The sequence below is a fragment of the Coregonus clupeaformis genome, unplaced genomic scaffold, assembly GCF_020615455.1.
Source record: "Coregonus clupeaformis isolate EN_2021a unplaced genomic scaffold, ASM2061545v1 scaf0013, whole genome shotgun sequence".
Lineage (NCBI taxonomy): Eukaryota > Metazoa > Chordata > Actinopteri > Salmoniformes > Salmonidae > Coregonus > Coregonus clupeaformis.
The window spans coordinates 417,242-433,313 of record NW_025533468.1 but is presented as its reverse complement, the minus strand read 5'-3'; the positions used below and the strand labels follow the sequence as shown (position 1 = coordinate 433,313).

The following is a 16,072-nucleotide window of genomic DNA, read 5'->3' as shown; positions in this document are numbered from 1 at the left end:
GAGGGGGGTGACGTGAGAGAACTTGGGAAGGTTGAACACCAGACGGGCTGCGGCATTCTGGATGAGTTGTAGGGGTTTAATGGCACAGGCAGGGAGCAGGGAGAACTCATCAGGACCAATCAGAAGATCAGAACTACTAGATTGAACCTACTTCATTTATTGCATAAAATGTCTGCACACAATGTTTCGGGGCTCTCTTCAGATAATAATAATAATAATAATAATAATATGCCATTTAGCAGACGCTTTTATCCAAAGCGACTTACAGTCATGCGTGCATACATTTTTGTGTATGGGTGGTCCCGGGGATCGAACCCACTACCTTGGCGTTACAAGCACCATGCTCTACCAGCTGAGCTACAGAAAGTGGATACTCATGGATGCGCATTGCAATTGTAAAATGTCAACACAATTGGAGACACCACGTCATTTTTGGAGACATGTTATTGACAGTAAACTATTGTAGATGCGACTGCTAACTAAATAAAACATTTTAGCTGGCTAGCTAATCATCTTAGCTAAATGTGGGGCAAACAATTCAGTTATTTACCGTTAATTTGAGGGATTGGGGTGAAAGAAATCGAGTTACATAGTGATACTTTACGATATACTGTATTGACAATATCGCAATATTTTAGCGCTAGTTGGCTGTACCTGCACCAAAACACCATTATTGTTCCTTCATAGCTTGTTCTCAATCTTTTCACATTGGGAGCCAATTTGTTTTCAGCACTTTTATTTCCATGACTGATCAAAACTCGTTCTCATGGCTTTCTGATCCCTCTGCAACAGACATATGGTGCGCAATAAAATCACAGTATCGAATCGCAATACGTATAGAATCATGAGACTCGCAATGCTGATGCATATATCTTATCGTGAGGTTCCTGGCAATTCCCAGCCCAAGTTCATTTGCCACAACAAATCTCTTCGCTAGCAAACGCAATGTGTCTCCAGCAATGTTTACTTTTTTGACGTTCTATGGCATCTCCACTTTCCAAGCATATATGACCACATGTAATATTTTGGTAAGTGATGCAAATAGTGAACTATGTAGGGCCAGGATGTAAAATATATGTAGCTGCAGCAATTTCTCTTATCTGATATGGTAAGTAATGGGGCTTGATTTATAGCTCCCTAAGAGTTTGACGAACGGGTCCGTGAACGCGATTGCAGATATCTTTACCTCTGAATAAACTGCCTTATATTATACAATTATCCACCTTGTCCAAAAGTCTCTACTTTTTCTCCGTTCTCCAGTAAACTTGTTTTATCAACAATAGTAAGGTTCAATGACACAGAAAGCAGTTCAATGTCGGGGTACAGTCGCTCTCTTACCAGGATCGCGGTCCGCTCTGACCAGGGTGAAGGTGGCCGGCTCCACCTCTCTGCCAGCAGCGTTTTCATTATTTAGTCCGTTCAGTAGCGGGTATGTACACGATCAACAAGATCAGTCCAAAACCGAAGATCAGTCCAAAGCAGAATGTTTGCAGAATGTTTGTAAACTAAGTCTACAAATTAAAAACATAAAATAACGCCACACTGCAGGTCGCAACATAGACGCTGATAGCCGCCATTGTCTTAGTTACGTTCAACGTTACGTCACGTATGACGAAAGCGCGTAAGTGCATGCACACAGACACCCATAGAGAATGTATTGAAAGCTTTGAAATGTGAAAAAAATAGATTTTACATGACAGGCTATGAGAGACTTCTGGGCGATTTTCAACCTGACTGAAATCGCCCAAAAAACGGGCGGGGCCATTTGAAGCACGACTTTAGCCTGATTTGACATTTAGTGGCTGGCAGATCAGACGTGAACACTGATAACTGCTGTTGCCGTGATATAATTTTTTATAAATTTATTTAAAAAAATTATAATTATTTTTTTTTTTTTTTTATAATTGATTAGAAAAAAAATCCCTTCCTTTTCCCGTTTGGCAGTGCGTCGCCCATATCGCCCTATTGAACAAGCCGTCCCTGCTATGGAGTGATTATTATTATTTTGGTTGATATCTTGATATGATAACTCGCAGAGATAGAAGGCTTTGACCAATGCAGCACAGTCATCCCTGGATCAAAACAGCCTTTGAGGTCCGATAAAGCCTTTGATACCCAAAATCATAGGAATGGTGCTTTACGTGCGGCACGAAAAACACACTAAGACTAGTGTGGTGCAGGTTGTTTTCAATACTGCCTAGTACAGATGGAGGAGAGCAGGAGGAGGAGGTAGGGTGTCTTACCAAGCGTTGGGTCATACTCCCAGATGAAACGTCTGGTCAGAAACCTCACCACTAGAGCTGTAGAGATGGAGAGGGGGGGTAGAGAGAGGGAGGGAGAGAGAGAGGGAGAGAGCGAGACGGCAAGAGGTATTAACATACTGTGCTGTAATTTAATTAAATCAATCAACTTAAATATAGAGGAAGTAAAAACATGAAGATAGGATTATGTCTTGACAGACAGAGATAATCAGTTTGGGTGGGATGGAACACTCTCCCCACTCAGTATCAGATGCACAGAGTGCTCATCTGATTATGCAACACTTTCTTCAGTTCAGAGGGACAACAACCTCGCTCTGATATGCACATCTAATCAGAGCCACTTACAAGCAGCAATGTATTAGAGACAGATGCTTGTAAGCCTTAAAGGGACCATGTGCATACCGTTTTGATACAGCAGCATGTCATCTGAATACAAATATGTATTAGCCGTCTCAATTGTTTTACATCCTCAAATACAGTGTGTGTTCAGAGACAGCCTGCTAGACCAAACATCTGTTCCCCAAATATCTAATTACCATTTACCCCCATCTTTTCATATAAAGTCACTTTGTGCCTGTTGTCATAATTGTGAAAACCATGAGACCATTCTATCCAATGATAGTCATTCCCATAGAAATGGAATAGAACACTACACTCTAAAAAATGCTGGGTTGTTTGAATGACCCAACTGCTGGGTTGCAGGCATTGGAACACTTAGTTGGGTTGATTTCTTTAAACATTGATGGGTTATTGAAGCTTGGTTATTGAGATATGACCCAGCAGGTCAGATCTGAAGACTGGCCACCCGTGAGAGTAAATGTTAATCTGTTCTGTTGTATTGTTATCACATGTTAAGGTTGAACACTGCCACCTTTGTGGTTTAAATGAGGCTTACAAGTGTTTGACTTTCTAAAGAGCCTATGCATATCCCAATGTTGGGATAAATAATACATATCTCAATGTTGTGATATGTAAATATAATGTTGTGAAATGTATATTAGAATATGTAACGTGCAACAATATTCAAGAACATTTTTAATTTTCAGTGTACAAATTTTACACGATGAACAGGAATTATATTTGCTCTCACGGGTGTCCAAAAAGAACTGAAAGCCACGCCCCAAAAAGGCCATGCCTCCTGAAAAGACCTAGCTGCTGGGTCAAAATAACCCAGTGTGTGTTCTGTCTAATATTTACCCAGCGCTGGGTTACCAAATAACCCAAACTGGGTTGTTTTTAATCCAGCATTTTTTTATAGAGTGTAGAATGGTAGCGCTATCGTCATTCCGAAGCTAGAGTCCCAGTTCAAATGAGGAAATATCCTTATGTGCCACGGGAACATTGACCTCCTGTCCTTATTGTAGAATTATAAACCCATTGGCTGTAGTCGCTGTTGCCACTTCCCTGTGGTTTAGAAGAGTGCTGTTTTACAAAGGTAAAAATAGCTTCGGAGGACGATTAGGTTTCTATCTACGATTAATCCCACTCCTCACTTCAGTTGGATAATACTTTAAATGATTGATATTATTATGGCTGCACCATCAATTATCATCATAAAAGTTAATTTATTAGGCTACTGAAATGCGGTTGATTGTGATCTGATACTTTAAGTGCATGTAGGGCCTTTATTGTATCTCTACTAATGTCAAATAAGTGTTGTAGAGTGTGTTATTTATAGTGTTGACATTACCAGTTGATAGTCTAGTAACTCCAAGTAAATACAATAACTGCAATAATTGCCATTCAATTAGGTTGAGATGTGAAGATAATAAGAGGCTGGTAATTCCATCCAATATGCTAGCTATGTAATAGGTATTTGAGGCATTAAAGAAAACAGTGTTTTCCACAAGTACATAGAGTAGCCAGCCAAATAGAAAAAGTAGCCAGCCAGGCGCCCCCGGGCCGGGGGTCTTGCCACCCAGGGTTCGAAATGTTTTGCCGAAGGAGCTCTATTTTAGTGGCCTCTGGTACATTCTAATGCCTTGAGTCTGTATACCCAGCTGAATAGCCGATGGGTGGCACTAATGGAAAACACTGCTGTAAATCACCAGATAGCTTTCAAATCTGTCAACTTGATGTCCACTCAGTCGAAACAGTTAGGGACAGTTCTACATTTACTGGGGTGGTCCAAAATAGGGGAGGGCGGCAGGTAGCCTAGCGGTTAGTGTGTTGGGCCAGTAACTGAAAGGTTGCTGGTTCGAATACCTGACCTGCGAAAATCTGTCGATGTGTCCTTGAGCACGACACTTAACCCTAATTTGCTCCAGGGGCGCTGTACTACTTGCTTTAGGGAGGGTTGTGCGTTTTTTTTATTGGGCAGAGGGGAGGCTAATGCGTTTTTTCCCCTGGTTTACATTCGCTCTTTTGAAGGTTTTACTATATAATTTCTTCCATCCTAGCCAAATGTCCTCATCTGCTTGCATGCGCCTCCCCTATATCAAAGTGTTTTGGTACTTCCTTTATGCACTATGCTTTTCCGCACACTAACTTTTACTATACAACAGGTCAATATAGTCTACCAGTCTGTCTATCCTGCCTTCTATCCACCATTCATAGTGGTATTGGTAGGTGGATCATTTGTACAGATCTGCAATAGGCTAACTAGCAATCATACCCCACATTAAAGCATTTAATCAATTTTCAATATGAATCCACAACAACAAATAGGAATAGCTGGAAGACAGTGGAGAGGCCAGGTGCATCATTACGCATGAAAGAACAGCTCAAAAAGCTCCCCTATTGATCTTGTTTAGGGACAATATACAATTATCCTACAACACCACAATGCAATGAATAATTGCATTATTGTTTTCAAGTGAGTATAACATTCTACTCTAGGCTGCAGTGAATATTTAATTTGAATAACACCGCAATGTTTCATTCCATTTGGATCAGTTGTGGGTCTCAACAGTTTATAAGGTCTCGAAAGGCACAGTAGCAGGCCAGTCTGGCTGTATTTTTACTTCTGATACTGAAATGTGCTGTCTGTTGCAGATCATCATTCTACCAAATTGGCCACATATGCTCCCGGCAGGCCCAGTTATTCAGGAAAGCTTAACATGCGTTTTGCCTCCTCTCCAATCCGACAGGCTATTCCTCGCGCACCTAGAACCTAATTCTTCAATATAGCCTAAATATTTGTCATTTCACTTTTTTAATGTATTAGCTTTTATATGTGGCATAAACACAACCAATCACAATGTTTTAATGTAATTAGGCTACTTCAAACGTATCCTGTAAGCCAGGCATGTGCACGTTCATCCAAAATATAATTCCAGCATCCTCAAAATGGCTTGACATTAACCAGGTTTCCATCCAACCTTTGTGTGTGAGTAAAGTATGTCAATAAATTATGATGAACTTCACAGGGTGGTGAAAGTCTTATTTCTGGTGACATGATGATGATCATGCAGGCTACACATGATTGGTATTGTGCCAATACCAGAGTGGGCATATTGCTATACCTACGTAAAATTATTTGTGACAAAACCTTCAGTAGGCCTAGAGTTGAAAATGCCATGGACACCCAATTTAACCTTAAAAGTTATTTTTATGTGCACTACCTGTTTTCGCACAGACTTTTATCTGCAACAAGTGAACTTGATGGGAACACAACTCTGATGGGAAAATGTGCATATTGTTTTTATGCAGATTTCTGAATACTTGCATGAAAATCTGTCGCTAATTGGAAGGAAACCTAGCTATAGACACCCTAAAGACTCTGGCAAGTGCGCTAGTCCATTGTCATTTTGATTATGCCTACACATCATGATTCACCAGCAGCCCCAAACATGTAGGGAATAAGCTACCAGCCAAAACAAGCTTGTAAGAATTGTACTTAAACTACCCCCTCACACTCATCTGGAGTCCGAGCATTTTAAGCAGCTAGGATGGCTATTTGTGGTAAAAAATAGTAGTATTAACTCAACTGGCTCTGGTCCACATAATTATCACGGACTCAGCCCCCATGTACCTTTTTTGTTAGGGATGTCCACCAGCATTTTACCAGAGCCAGAGACTCTAATATTCACTGTTTTAAATGTAAGAGTTTATCTGGTAACACATTTTTATACACCGGTGCTGTTGAGTGGAACAAACTACCACAGCAACTCAAAGCCATACCAACCATAACCACTTTTAAAAAGCATGTCAAAAGCTGCCTAATGTGTGAACAGTAAAACCTTTTTTTGTCTGTATCACTGTAATGTGTCTGTATCACTGTAATGTGTCTGTATCACTGTAATGTGTCTGTATCACTGTAATGTCTGTATCACTGTAATGTCTGTATCACTGTAATGTGTCTGTATCACTGTAATGTGTCTGTATCTATGTAATGTGTCTGTATCTATGTAATGTGTCTGTATCTATGTAATGTGTCTGTATCTATGTAATTGTATGTTAAAAATAGGGACCACAATGGAAATAAGTCCACGACTTTATTGTGCAATCCCAGTCACTTAAAAAAATATTTGTACTGTGTGTATATATGTATTATTTTAACTGACAAATATAATTGACCCCTAACTGATCATTGTCTGCAGCCGGCTCTGATCGTAGTGTAGGCCTAATGAAACAGGCCGGGAGTGTGAGCTCGTCTGTGGTGGTCGGCGAACCCTCAACCTTCTGGCCCGTATCCCGGCGTGGCATCGACTGTGCCACAAAAGCATGCTGAAGTGGCAAAGTCGATATCCATGTTTATAAACACAGGGTCGCTATAGTCATTGTTATTTGTGGTCGTAAACATTATTTTGAGTTAATTCTATGAGGAGGAAGGGTGTGCAATGTTTTTTTACAGTACAATGGGAGGGTCATGTGAAAATATTTGTCATATTGGGGAGGGGGATTATTATTTTTTACGACACCTTCAACTGTCCCTTATTTATTCGATTTGCCTCCTCTTGACAACGCTTCACTCCAACGCTTTGCTTGAAATTTGCATAAAGTAGAGCAGAGCTGAACGTGGCGCTCGTTCCAGTGAGCGGCGGCGCTGGCTCGGCGCTTGTGGCGCCAAAATATGAAATTAGCTGAATTCTTGAGCGGCCGCCACGCATGGTTGACCAATGTGCAGAGTTCATCTTGTCAAACAAACAATGTGTTAATGACAACATTCGAGCTGACAAAACCCGGGACTACTGGTCTCTACACACGGTAATTGGATTTTCTTGCGGTTCAATTGCCGTTTACCGCGGCCCGTCTGTAAGCGCCTTTAGACTCATGACCGAGTGATGCCGCCGCGCTGCGCAGAACCCCAAACCTGGCTGGCTGCAGTCTGATTTGCCTTATCATTAAAACAGACCACACGCTCCAGTCGCGCTTCCTCGCTAGCTAATTATACCGTTATCTACCCCTGATAATTTAGCGCCGCTCACCACCGTGTAATCCAATTAAGACTGGGAGAAACCAGGGCTCGCTCTGTGTGGTCTGTCTGAATGTAGCGCTACCCCCTGGAACTCTGCGGTGGGCCCATGCTTCCTTTCTACTCTCCTCTCCACTGCCTGGGCCTCACTCTAGCCCATATTAGCGTTTCAGACCAAATTACAGGTACAGACAGGCTTTTCCCCTTGCTTTTCCATTAGCCCCCCAAAAAGCCTAACTTGTAGGCCAGGGCACCCACCCGTGGTCCTGCCTGCACAGAGCCACAGGATCTCATAATGTACTGTACATGGAGAAAGGTAACAAAGGCCTGCATTATTCAAGATCCGATCTCACCCCTACCAGGCACTCAATCAGGACCCAATGCCCTCAGTTGCATAGTGACGAAGCAAAGTCTTGAAGTTTTGCTTGGAAATGTACAACTACTCAGGCACTCCATCCACAGCCAACAGGTTGCATTGTTGCTAGCAGGATGTTGCTGTTGCTGAGGCATTACAGGGTCGTTGTTCTATATGTATCTGCTTGCCTTGCATCACTTGCCTCCCTCCCAGGTTGTGCTTTATTGTATCCGTGACACTGCTCTTCTTTCTGTGGCTGTCTTGTGCCTGAGTGACTTCAAATGGGCCCAAATGGCCTACTTGAGTCTCAGAGGGTATCGGTTTCCCCGTGTCAAGCTTTTGAAAAGGTGGATAATAGGAAAAATGGCCTTTTCCTTAGAAAATGAAAAAACATCAATCTTGAGCTGGCCTGTTTTCTCCTCATAATTAGCCACTACAAGAAGAAAGGCTATTTTGTTGAGGTTGAGTGTCGCCGACACGTTTCATTTAGCCCCTGTCAACAAACTAGGAGTCAGTCCTTTTGACCTAAAAATGATATTTTGATGTTTATGGATGGTTAGTTAGGGACAGATCGAAATGTACTGGGGGGGAGGGGCTGGTCCAACTCAAGGTGTCATAAAAAAGAATGCACCCCCTCCAACGTAAAAAATATTTTCACATGACCCTCCCCTTGTACTGTAAAATACATTGAACACCCTCCCCCCTCATAGAATTAACTCAAAATAATGTTTACAACCACAAATAACAATAACTGTAGCGACCCTGTGTTTATAAACGTGGATATCGACTTTGCCACTTCAGAATGCTTTTATGGCACAGTCGATGCCACGCAGGGCTACGGGCCAGACGAGCTCACTCTCCCTACCTGTTTCATTACACTACGATCAGAGCCGGCTGCAGACAATGATCAGCTAGGGGGAAAACAGATTTTCAACATTTTGATGCCATATTTATAATTATATAAAATATATGCAACAAATTTTCCACCAACAGGTTTCTGTGCCAATGCGCCACACAACCAATAAACATACCGACTTCGGGCACTTCAATATCATAGTTTGCGTTTTCAACACCACAATAAATAGACTATGTCAATCTGGACAAACAGAAAATACATCCCTCCCTATCTTGTAGGTTTACCCAGTATCGAAAGCTTAACAATCATCGAATGTCATTTATCTTTTTGGTGTTTTGTAACAGATGACTCTTTCCATTCATCAAATTGGCCACTGCACAGTTTGGATTGATTGCTTGATTTTATTTACATATATACACACACAAATATTATTTTAAGTGACTGGGATTGCACAATAAAGTCGGGGACTTATTTCCATTGTTTCCCTATTTTTAACATAAATACATATACAATTACATAGATAGACATTACAGGGATACCGACTAAAAAATGCTCAACCTCTAGATGAGTATTAAGGGGGAGTTTAAGTACAATTCTTACAAGCATGTTTGGCTGGTAGCTTATTCTTTAGATGTTTGGGGCTGCTGGTGAATCATGATGTGTAGGCATAATCAAAATGACACTGGACTAGCGCACTTGCCAGAGTCTTTAGGGTGTCTATAGCTAGGTTTCCTTCCAATTAGCGACAGATTTTCATGTGAATATTCTAAAATCTTCATAAAAACAATATGCCATTTCAGAGTTTCTTTTAGGAAAATTTGGCGCCGGACAACGTGACAGGGAAGATTTTAATTTACCAGAGTGTGCAAAGCTGTCACCAAGGCAAAGGGTGGCTACTGTGAAGAATCTCAAATATAAAATAAATGTTGATTTGTTTAACACTTTTTGGGTTACTACATGATTCCATATGTGTTATTTCATAGTTTGGTGTCTTCACTATTATTCTACAATGTAGAAAATATTAAAAATGAAGAGAAACCCTGGAATGAGAAGGTGTGTCCAAACTTTTGACTGGTACTGTATATACTGCTGCATAGTCACATTACCCCTCCCTACATGTACAAATTACCTTGACTAAAATGTACCCCCGCACATTGACTCGGTACCGATACCCCCTGTATATAGCCTCATTATTGTTATTTTATTGTGTAACTTTTTATTATTATATATATATATATATATATTTATTTTTTGTACTTTAGAAAATATTTACTAAATAAACTAAACTATTTTCTTAAAACTGTATTGTTGATTAAGGGCTTGTAAGTAAGCATTTCACGGTAAGGTCTACACCTGTTGTATTCGGCATGTGACAAATAAAATTTGATTTGATTTGATATATAAAGGAAGAGAAGCTTAGGCCTAACCCCAGAGAGATAGAGATATGGTGGTGGCATGCTACGACACCGACATGCATTTCTTTATGTCAGATGGCTACTGCGCCTGCTATACAGTGCATTCAGAAAGTATTCAGACCCCTTCACTTTTCCACATTTTGTTACGTTACATCCTTATTCTAAAGTTGATTAAATTGTTTTAATCCATCTACACACAATACCCCATAATGACAAAACAAAAACAGGTTTTTAGAAAAAACTTAAATATTACATTTACATAAGTATTCAGACCCTTTACTCGGTACTTTGTTGAAGCACCTTTGGCAGCGATTACAGCCTCAAGTCTTCTTGGGTATGACGTTACAAGCTTGGCACACCTGTATCAGGGGAGTTTCTCCCATTCTTCTCTGCAGATCCTCTCAAGCTCTGTCAGGTTGGATGGGGAGCATCACTGCACAGCTATTTTCAGGTCTCTCCAGAGACCTGAAAAGTCCGGGCTCTGGCTGGGCCACTCAAGGACATTCAGAGACTTGTCCCGAAGCCACTCCTGTGTTGTCTTGGCCTGAAACATTCTTCCTCACCTCAAGTTCAACTGTCGGAGTCGGTTGGAGCGCCAGGCGCACTGCCTTCATATCAAAGGCCTGCAGTAGCTAAAGCTTAATAATAGCCACACTATACCAAACCTTCACAAACGTTTCTAAACTTGATTAGGGTAATATCAAAAGTAAGTCAAGCCATTGTTTATGAGAAAAACCCATTACCCTCCCCTGTGCCCCCCACAAAAAATACACAACCCTCCCAAAAGAAAAAAGAAAGGTTTGACAACCGTCCCCTTTTTTGGACCAATTCTCCCCCAGTAAATGTCGATCTGTCCCTTACTTCAATCGTAGGTTTCACTATTTGTTATTTCACCAACATGAATTGTGAAACTGACCATCTATTTTTATCAGGGGCGCAACTTTCACTGGGGACGGACATGTCCCCCCCACATTTTGAAATTGCATTTCTGTCCCCCCCCCCAGTTTTAGGATTGGAATGTGATACATTCCAATTGAGTGGTTCTTCACTAAATTGGGCTTTTCAATACCTTGTTTGACTTACTTCGGTTCTGCTTGGAAGCAACACATTTAGCCACTAATGTGGTTAAAGTAAACTCAAACAGCAGCTAGAGTCATGCAACTAGCAATTAGTCCCAGACCAACCTCAATGCAGAGCACAAGATCATTTGTCATTTTGGAGAGCAGGTAGCCAGAGCTGTCCAACTAGGCTACAGACCCATTTTTCTTCTTCTCTTGTTCGCCTGAAATTCCCCGGTGACCATCTAGGTCAAAGTAGTTGTGCCTTTTTCAGGTGGAAAGAACAAGCAATGGAGTGTGAAGCCTTGTTCCAGGTAACATACAATATCTGATGTCCGTGCTGTTCAAATTGAACCAGACTCGAAATGCTCCAAAGGCTTCGGCTGAATTCCTAGATAAGTAGAGCTTTTACAGATAAATGTGCTTCCTTCCATAAGAGCTCCTTCAAAAGCAAGAGTGTGTTATTGTAAAGGTCTCTTATCAGTCCTAGTCTAAAACTACAAGCTTACTGAAAAACATGGTGCAGGGCTCAAAAACACAATAATGGCTACTCCACTCTTTTCCTGCCAGGCTGTGTTTCAGTAGATGATAAAGCTCTTATAAACCTGTGTTCTATTAGCACAGGCCAAGGGAAAACAGCTTAATCCTCCCCCATCTGAATGGTGCCGCGGCTGCTACACAATGTCAAGTGACTATCTGTCTGACACACTGACTACTAGATCAATAGCCTCCGAGGAGCGAGGACTGTGGCCTGTTACAACTGGGCTGTCGTTAAGATCAATAGCTGAGCCTTGGGAAAGAAGATGATCATGGCAGATTTCACATTAAAACTGAAAAACAAAACAAGCCCAGACTTGTTCGAGAATTGACTCAACATGTAGCCTAGGCAAGGATCAAAAAGAAACTACCTGTTTTTATAACCTGGGCCAAAGCATCTGAGTAGGAGTGCTAGGATAAGGTCCCCTCTGTCCATGTAATCTTATTAATTATGATCTAAAAGGCTAAACTGATCCTAGATCAGCACTCCTACTCTATGGGCCCAAGACAAACAGAGAGAGGAGGACCTTTAAGTTTGCTGTCCCGAGTCAACATAGCAACCATGGGAGGTGATTAGCAACAGGTTCCTTTTGTCTCGGGGTGAACTAATTACCTTTATAACATCAGAGGGAGAATGTCCATCTGATAACAAACAAAGCAGAAGCAATTAGCAGCTCCCAAGACCTTGTTCTAGACCAGTGGCAGTGTTATTTATTGATAGGCCACTATTGATTCCGCCACAGCCACCAGACAGACACCCCACGGCCCCAGGGTTCCAGCTTGCCTTCCGGGGTCACAAAAACTGCTGTGAGGTTCCTCTCTCCCATGAAGACCTAATCTCTGTCTGGTGGGTAGTCTACAGTAGCCTGGTTAAACCTGACTGAACTTGAGTGCAGTGTTCAGTCTGGTTTTACCAGGCTACGCCTCCACAGTTCAAATAATTTCCCCCCTCTGTTTGATATTAATCTTTCATTCAGTTATTGATGTTTTATGACTACAGAGCTGTCATGCTTGTTGCAGGTCCATTTGGGACATTGCTTTGTCATGGTTTACATTAACTGGCCTTGCGCTGAGATCCAATCAAAGCTGAAGTAAATCATTAACTGGAGTGGCTGTTTGGGTAGTTTTAATTGCATTCCTCTACACACTATCCTATCATCTCACTGCTGCTCCATTGAAATGTTGACTGACTGACAACATGTAACTTGTATGTAACATGTATGCCGGTCACCAATCTCTTATAGTGAACTCCTCCACAAAAGAAACAGTGTTCCTCCACTCAACTATATAAAACCCAAATAAAATGTGTTCTTAAAGCAATTTAAAATGTATGGGGTCACAACCATGGAAACAAATGTATTATTTGGCACAGCTGAGGACATGACTGTATGTAATGATGAAAAATAAAGCTTATTGGCTACAGTGCAGGTCCAATGAGTCATTCACTTCATGTGGCCGCCTCGTGACATTCCCCCTCCTCTCATGTGACAAATGGATTTTTTGATCAATTATGGCATTATGGGGTGCATGTAGGCCACGCCCCATAGATCTTACAGCGATCACCATGACGATTGATTGCTGTTGTCCAGCAGATCTGCCCTACACAGGAACCAGGGCTGGTGGAAATCAAATAACTGTCTATTTAGTAAAAGGAGTAACAGAGTAGGAGGTGTGTGTTTTCATACATACTTGTTTTCCCATTGCCCAATCCTATCTCACCAGTCATTTGTCTTTGACAGTAGGTGCAGTGGCAAAAGGCGGTTTGAGTTGGAATATCCCATTGATCAAATCTGATCTGCAGAAAATACCGTCTTATTCTTGAGAAACGGCATGTAGCTACAACTACTTAAACACTTTGTTCTGTCTGCCTCTTTATATACAGCTTGAGTTATATGTAGCAGGCATTTTAACAAGGTGAACTGGATTGATCTTTATATTGTAAAGAGCAGTTGGAGATACATTAGCGGCACTCAAGGCTTTTTTCTTTATTCAATAGAGTTAGACAAATTATACTGTAATTGTGGGTATAAGGGCAACACACAGATGCACATAGCGATAAAGTGACAGCTCAGTTAGCAAGCCTTTCCAACGTCATAGACTGCAGTAGTCAGGACCGACTCGAGCCATGCTGAAAATAAATACTCTGGTCACTTCCTGTGAACACGAGGTCACGGCTCTGTGTCAGTCTCAGCGTCCAGCGGATGTTTTCCCAGAGCCCCTTTCACCGCCAGACGCTCTCATGGGCATGTTTGTGTTCCCTGGGTAACAAGGCTCTCCAGAGCCATTGATAAACAAGATTTGAAGGGACAACAACTACAACGTTGCTAGATAAACGGAAATTGATACGCCAAAGGAACTTGTTAAGTCTAGAGTTTCATCGGATGGAGGATGGATTACTTCCATGATAGGCTACATCTTTGCAAAATGTCGTTGGCAGCGCCAATTATGGTCTGTAGGCCTAGTAAGAAGATTGTTATTTAGATTATTATGTAAATCATTATTGCCAATTAACTGTAGTGCTGTATTTGCATGAGTCAACACTTTCCTTTCTAGGGCCTCTCTGCTCATTAGTGGGTATCATGTCCCTGGTTTTGTGATAAGAACGTGTACACTATAACTTACTAGGGGCCCAAACAAATATAATGACAATGTGCTATGCCCCAAACAGTTATCCAAACTCCAAAGAGATGAGAAATTAGGGTAGGTGATTGATATTTTATTAATCTCTCATTTCATACAATGCTTAATTTGTAGGCCTAACATTTACAGAAGAAGTGCCAATCCTATCAAGTGCAAACACAACACAAATTTGTTCATGACTCTGTGTAATGTACTGCCTCTTTGCCATTTCCCCGGACTCTGATACCAATCATCTTCCAAAAACAGAACAAATAAATGACCTCTGTTACTACAAACCTCTGCACAATGTCACAACACTAAGATAAACAAATCCATTCTTTAATTTTAAAACCATCATGAATCACAGAATGTCCCCCCTGAAAGCTGCAGCTGGGGAAAATTAATACCTCCCTTTAAATAGCAGTGTGAACAGCCTGCCTCCAAAACTGGCACATCATTTAAATGCTGTGTTTGTTTACACACACCAGTGATGTGCAGTCAGGGTGTGTGTATAATCTAATAAAAAATATGTTATGAAATGCCAAATAAAAACTGACATTCTTTTTTGTTATCTAATGATGTTTTGTATGCATAAAATTAGCTAAAACGGCACCAAAACCTCATAAAGGCGCCAGGGTGTTCATACCTTCCTTCCCATCCATTCAAATCGTTGACGCGTGCGGCCGTTCCTGACATATTTTGTGCATGCGTATTGCCTGAACATGGTGTGTGGGTAAGCTTTGGGCGTGCCTACATAATTTGGCGCTCGCATCTGTTGAACTGAACAAAGCTAGATAGCTAGCAAAAACCAAAACTTGGTATAATTCAGAGAGGGAGACCAACACCTACGCTTCCTGAACTTCATCAGAGGAAGGGACAGAAAATGATCCAATCGAATGCACCACACTCAGCGTGACAGACACAGCAACCCAAAGCAGACAGTCGATCACAGATGAGAGGAATGTTTTACAACATTATGGACAATATCAGTATTCAAATGAAAGCCAGATCATTTTGTAATTTTTTTGGGCATGTGTTCTTCAATGGGAGGATAGTCAATGCCGAAGGTTTGGCTCTATCAGCTGCAATCAGAACCTGACCAGTCTAGAAAATAGGGCATATATGTACTGTAAGAGTGCAGACGTACACTATAGATAAATATACACTACCTCTGTACTTTTCCATATACAGTAGAGGTCACAGAAGAGGCAAAGATAAACCATGCCATCTCTGCATTAGCTGGTGATTATGGGTTTACCTCTAAACGAACCCTCTCGAGTTAAGTCACAACCTCACAGGCCTCGAGCTATATCGTTCCTGTTTGATCACAGCATGTAGGCCTATTAGAGAAGTGCTAAATGCACAGAATGATGTTAATGTAGCCATGGGACATGAAAAATAACTATGCAATCTATTCGACCTGATACACCTCATCCCTAATTGTAGTATACATATCCTTAAATGGGTGTGTAATTACTCACTTGTTCAGTCAAATCAAACTAATCTCTTCTCAATACATCTTTATGGGACTAAAGGATTATGGAGGTCAATGGGGATGGATTGCTTTTGATTGAATTAAACAGGTTGCTGTATATGAAAGCTTCTCATTTACTTT

At 41.2% G+C, this 16,072-nt stretch overlaps 1 protein-coding gene across 1 annotated transcript in view; it reads right to left on the bottom strand.

The window, feature by feature from the left end:
- The window catches only part of LOC121546265 (ras-related and estrogen-regulated growth inhibitor), a 47,173-nt gene that overhangs the window by 12,010 nt on the left and 19,091 nt on the right, over positions 1 to 16,072 (bottom strand). Inside the window, exon 3 of the mRNA XM_041857432.1 lies at positions 2,244 to 2,300. Within this exon, the coding sequence (XP_041713366.1) occupies positions 2,244 to 2,300 (57 nt within the window). The remainder of the gene's footprint in view (positions 1 to 2,243; positions 2,301 to 16,072) is intronic.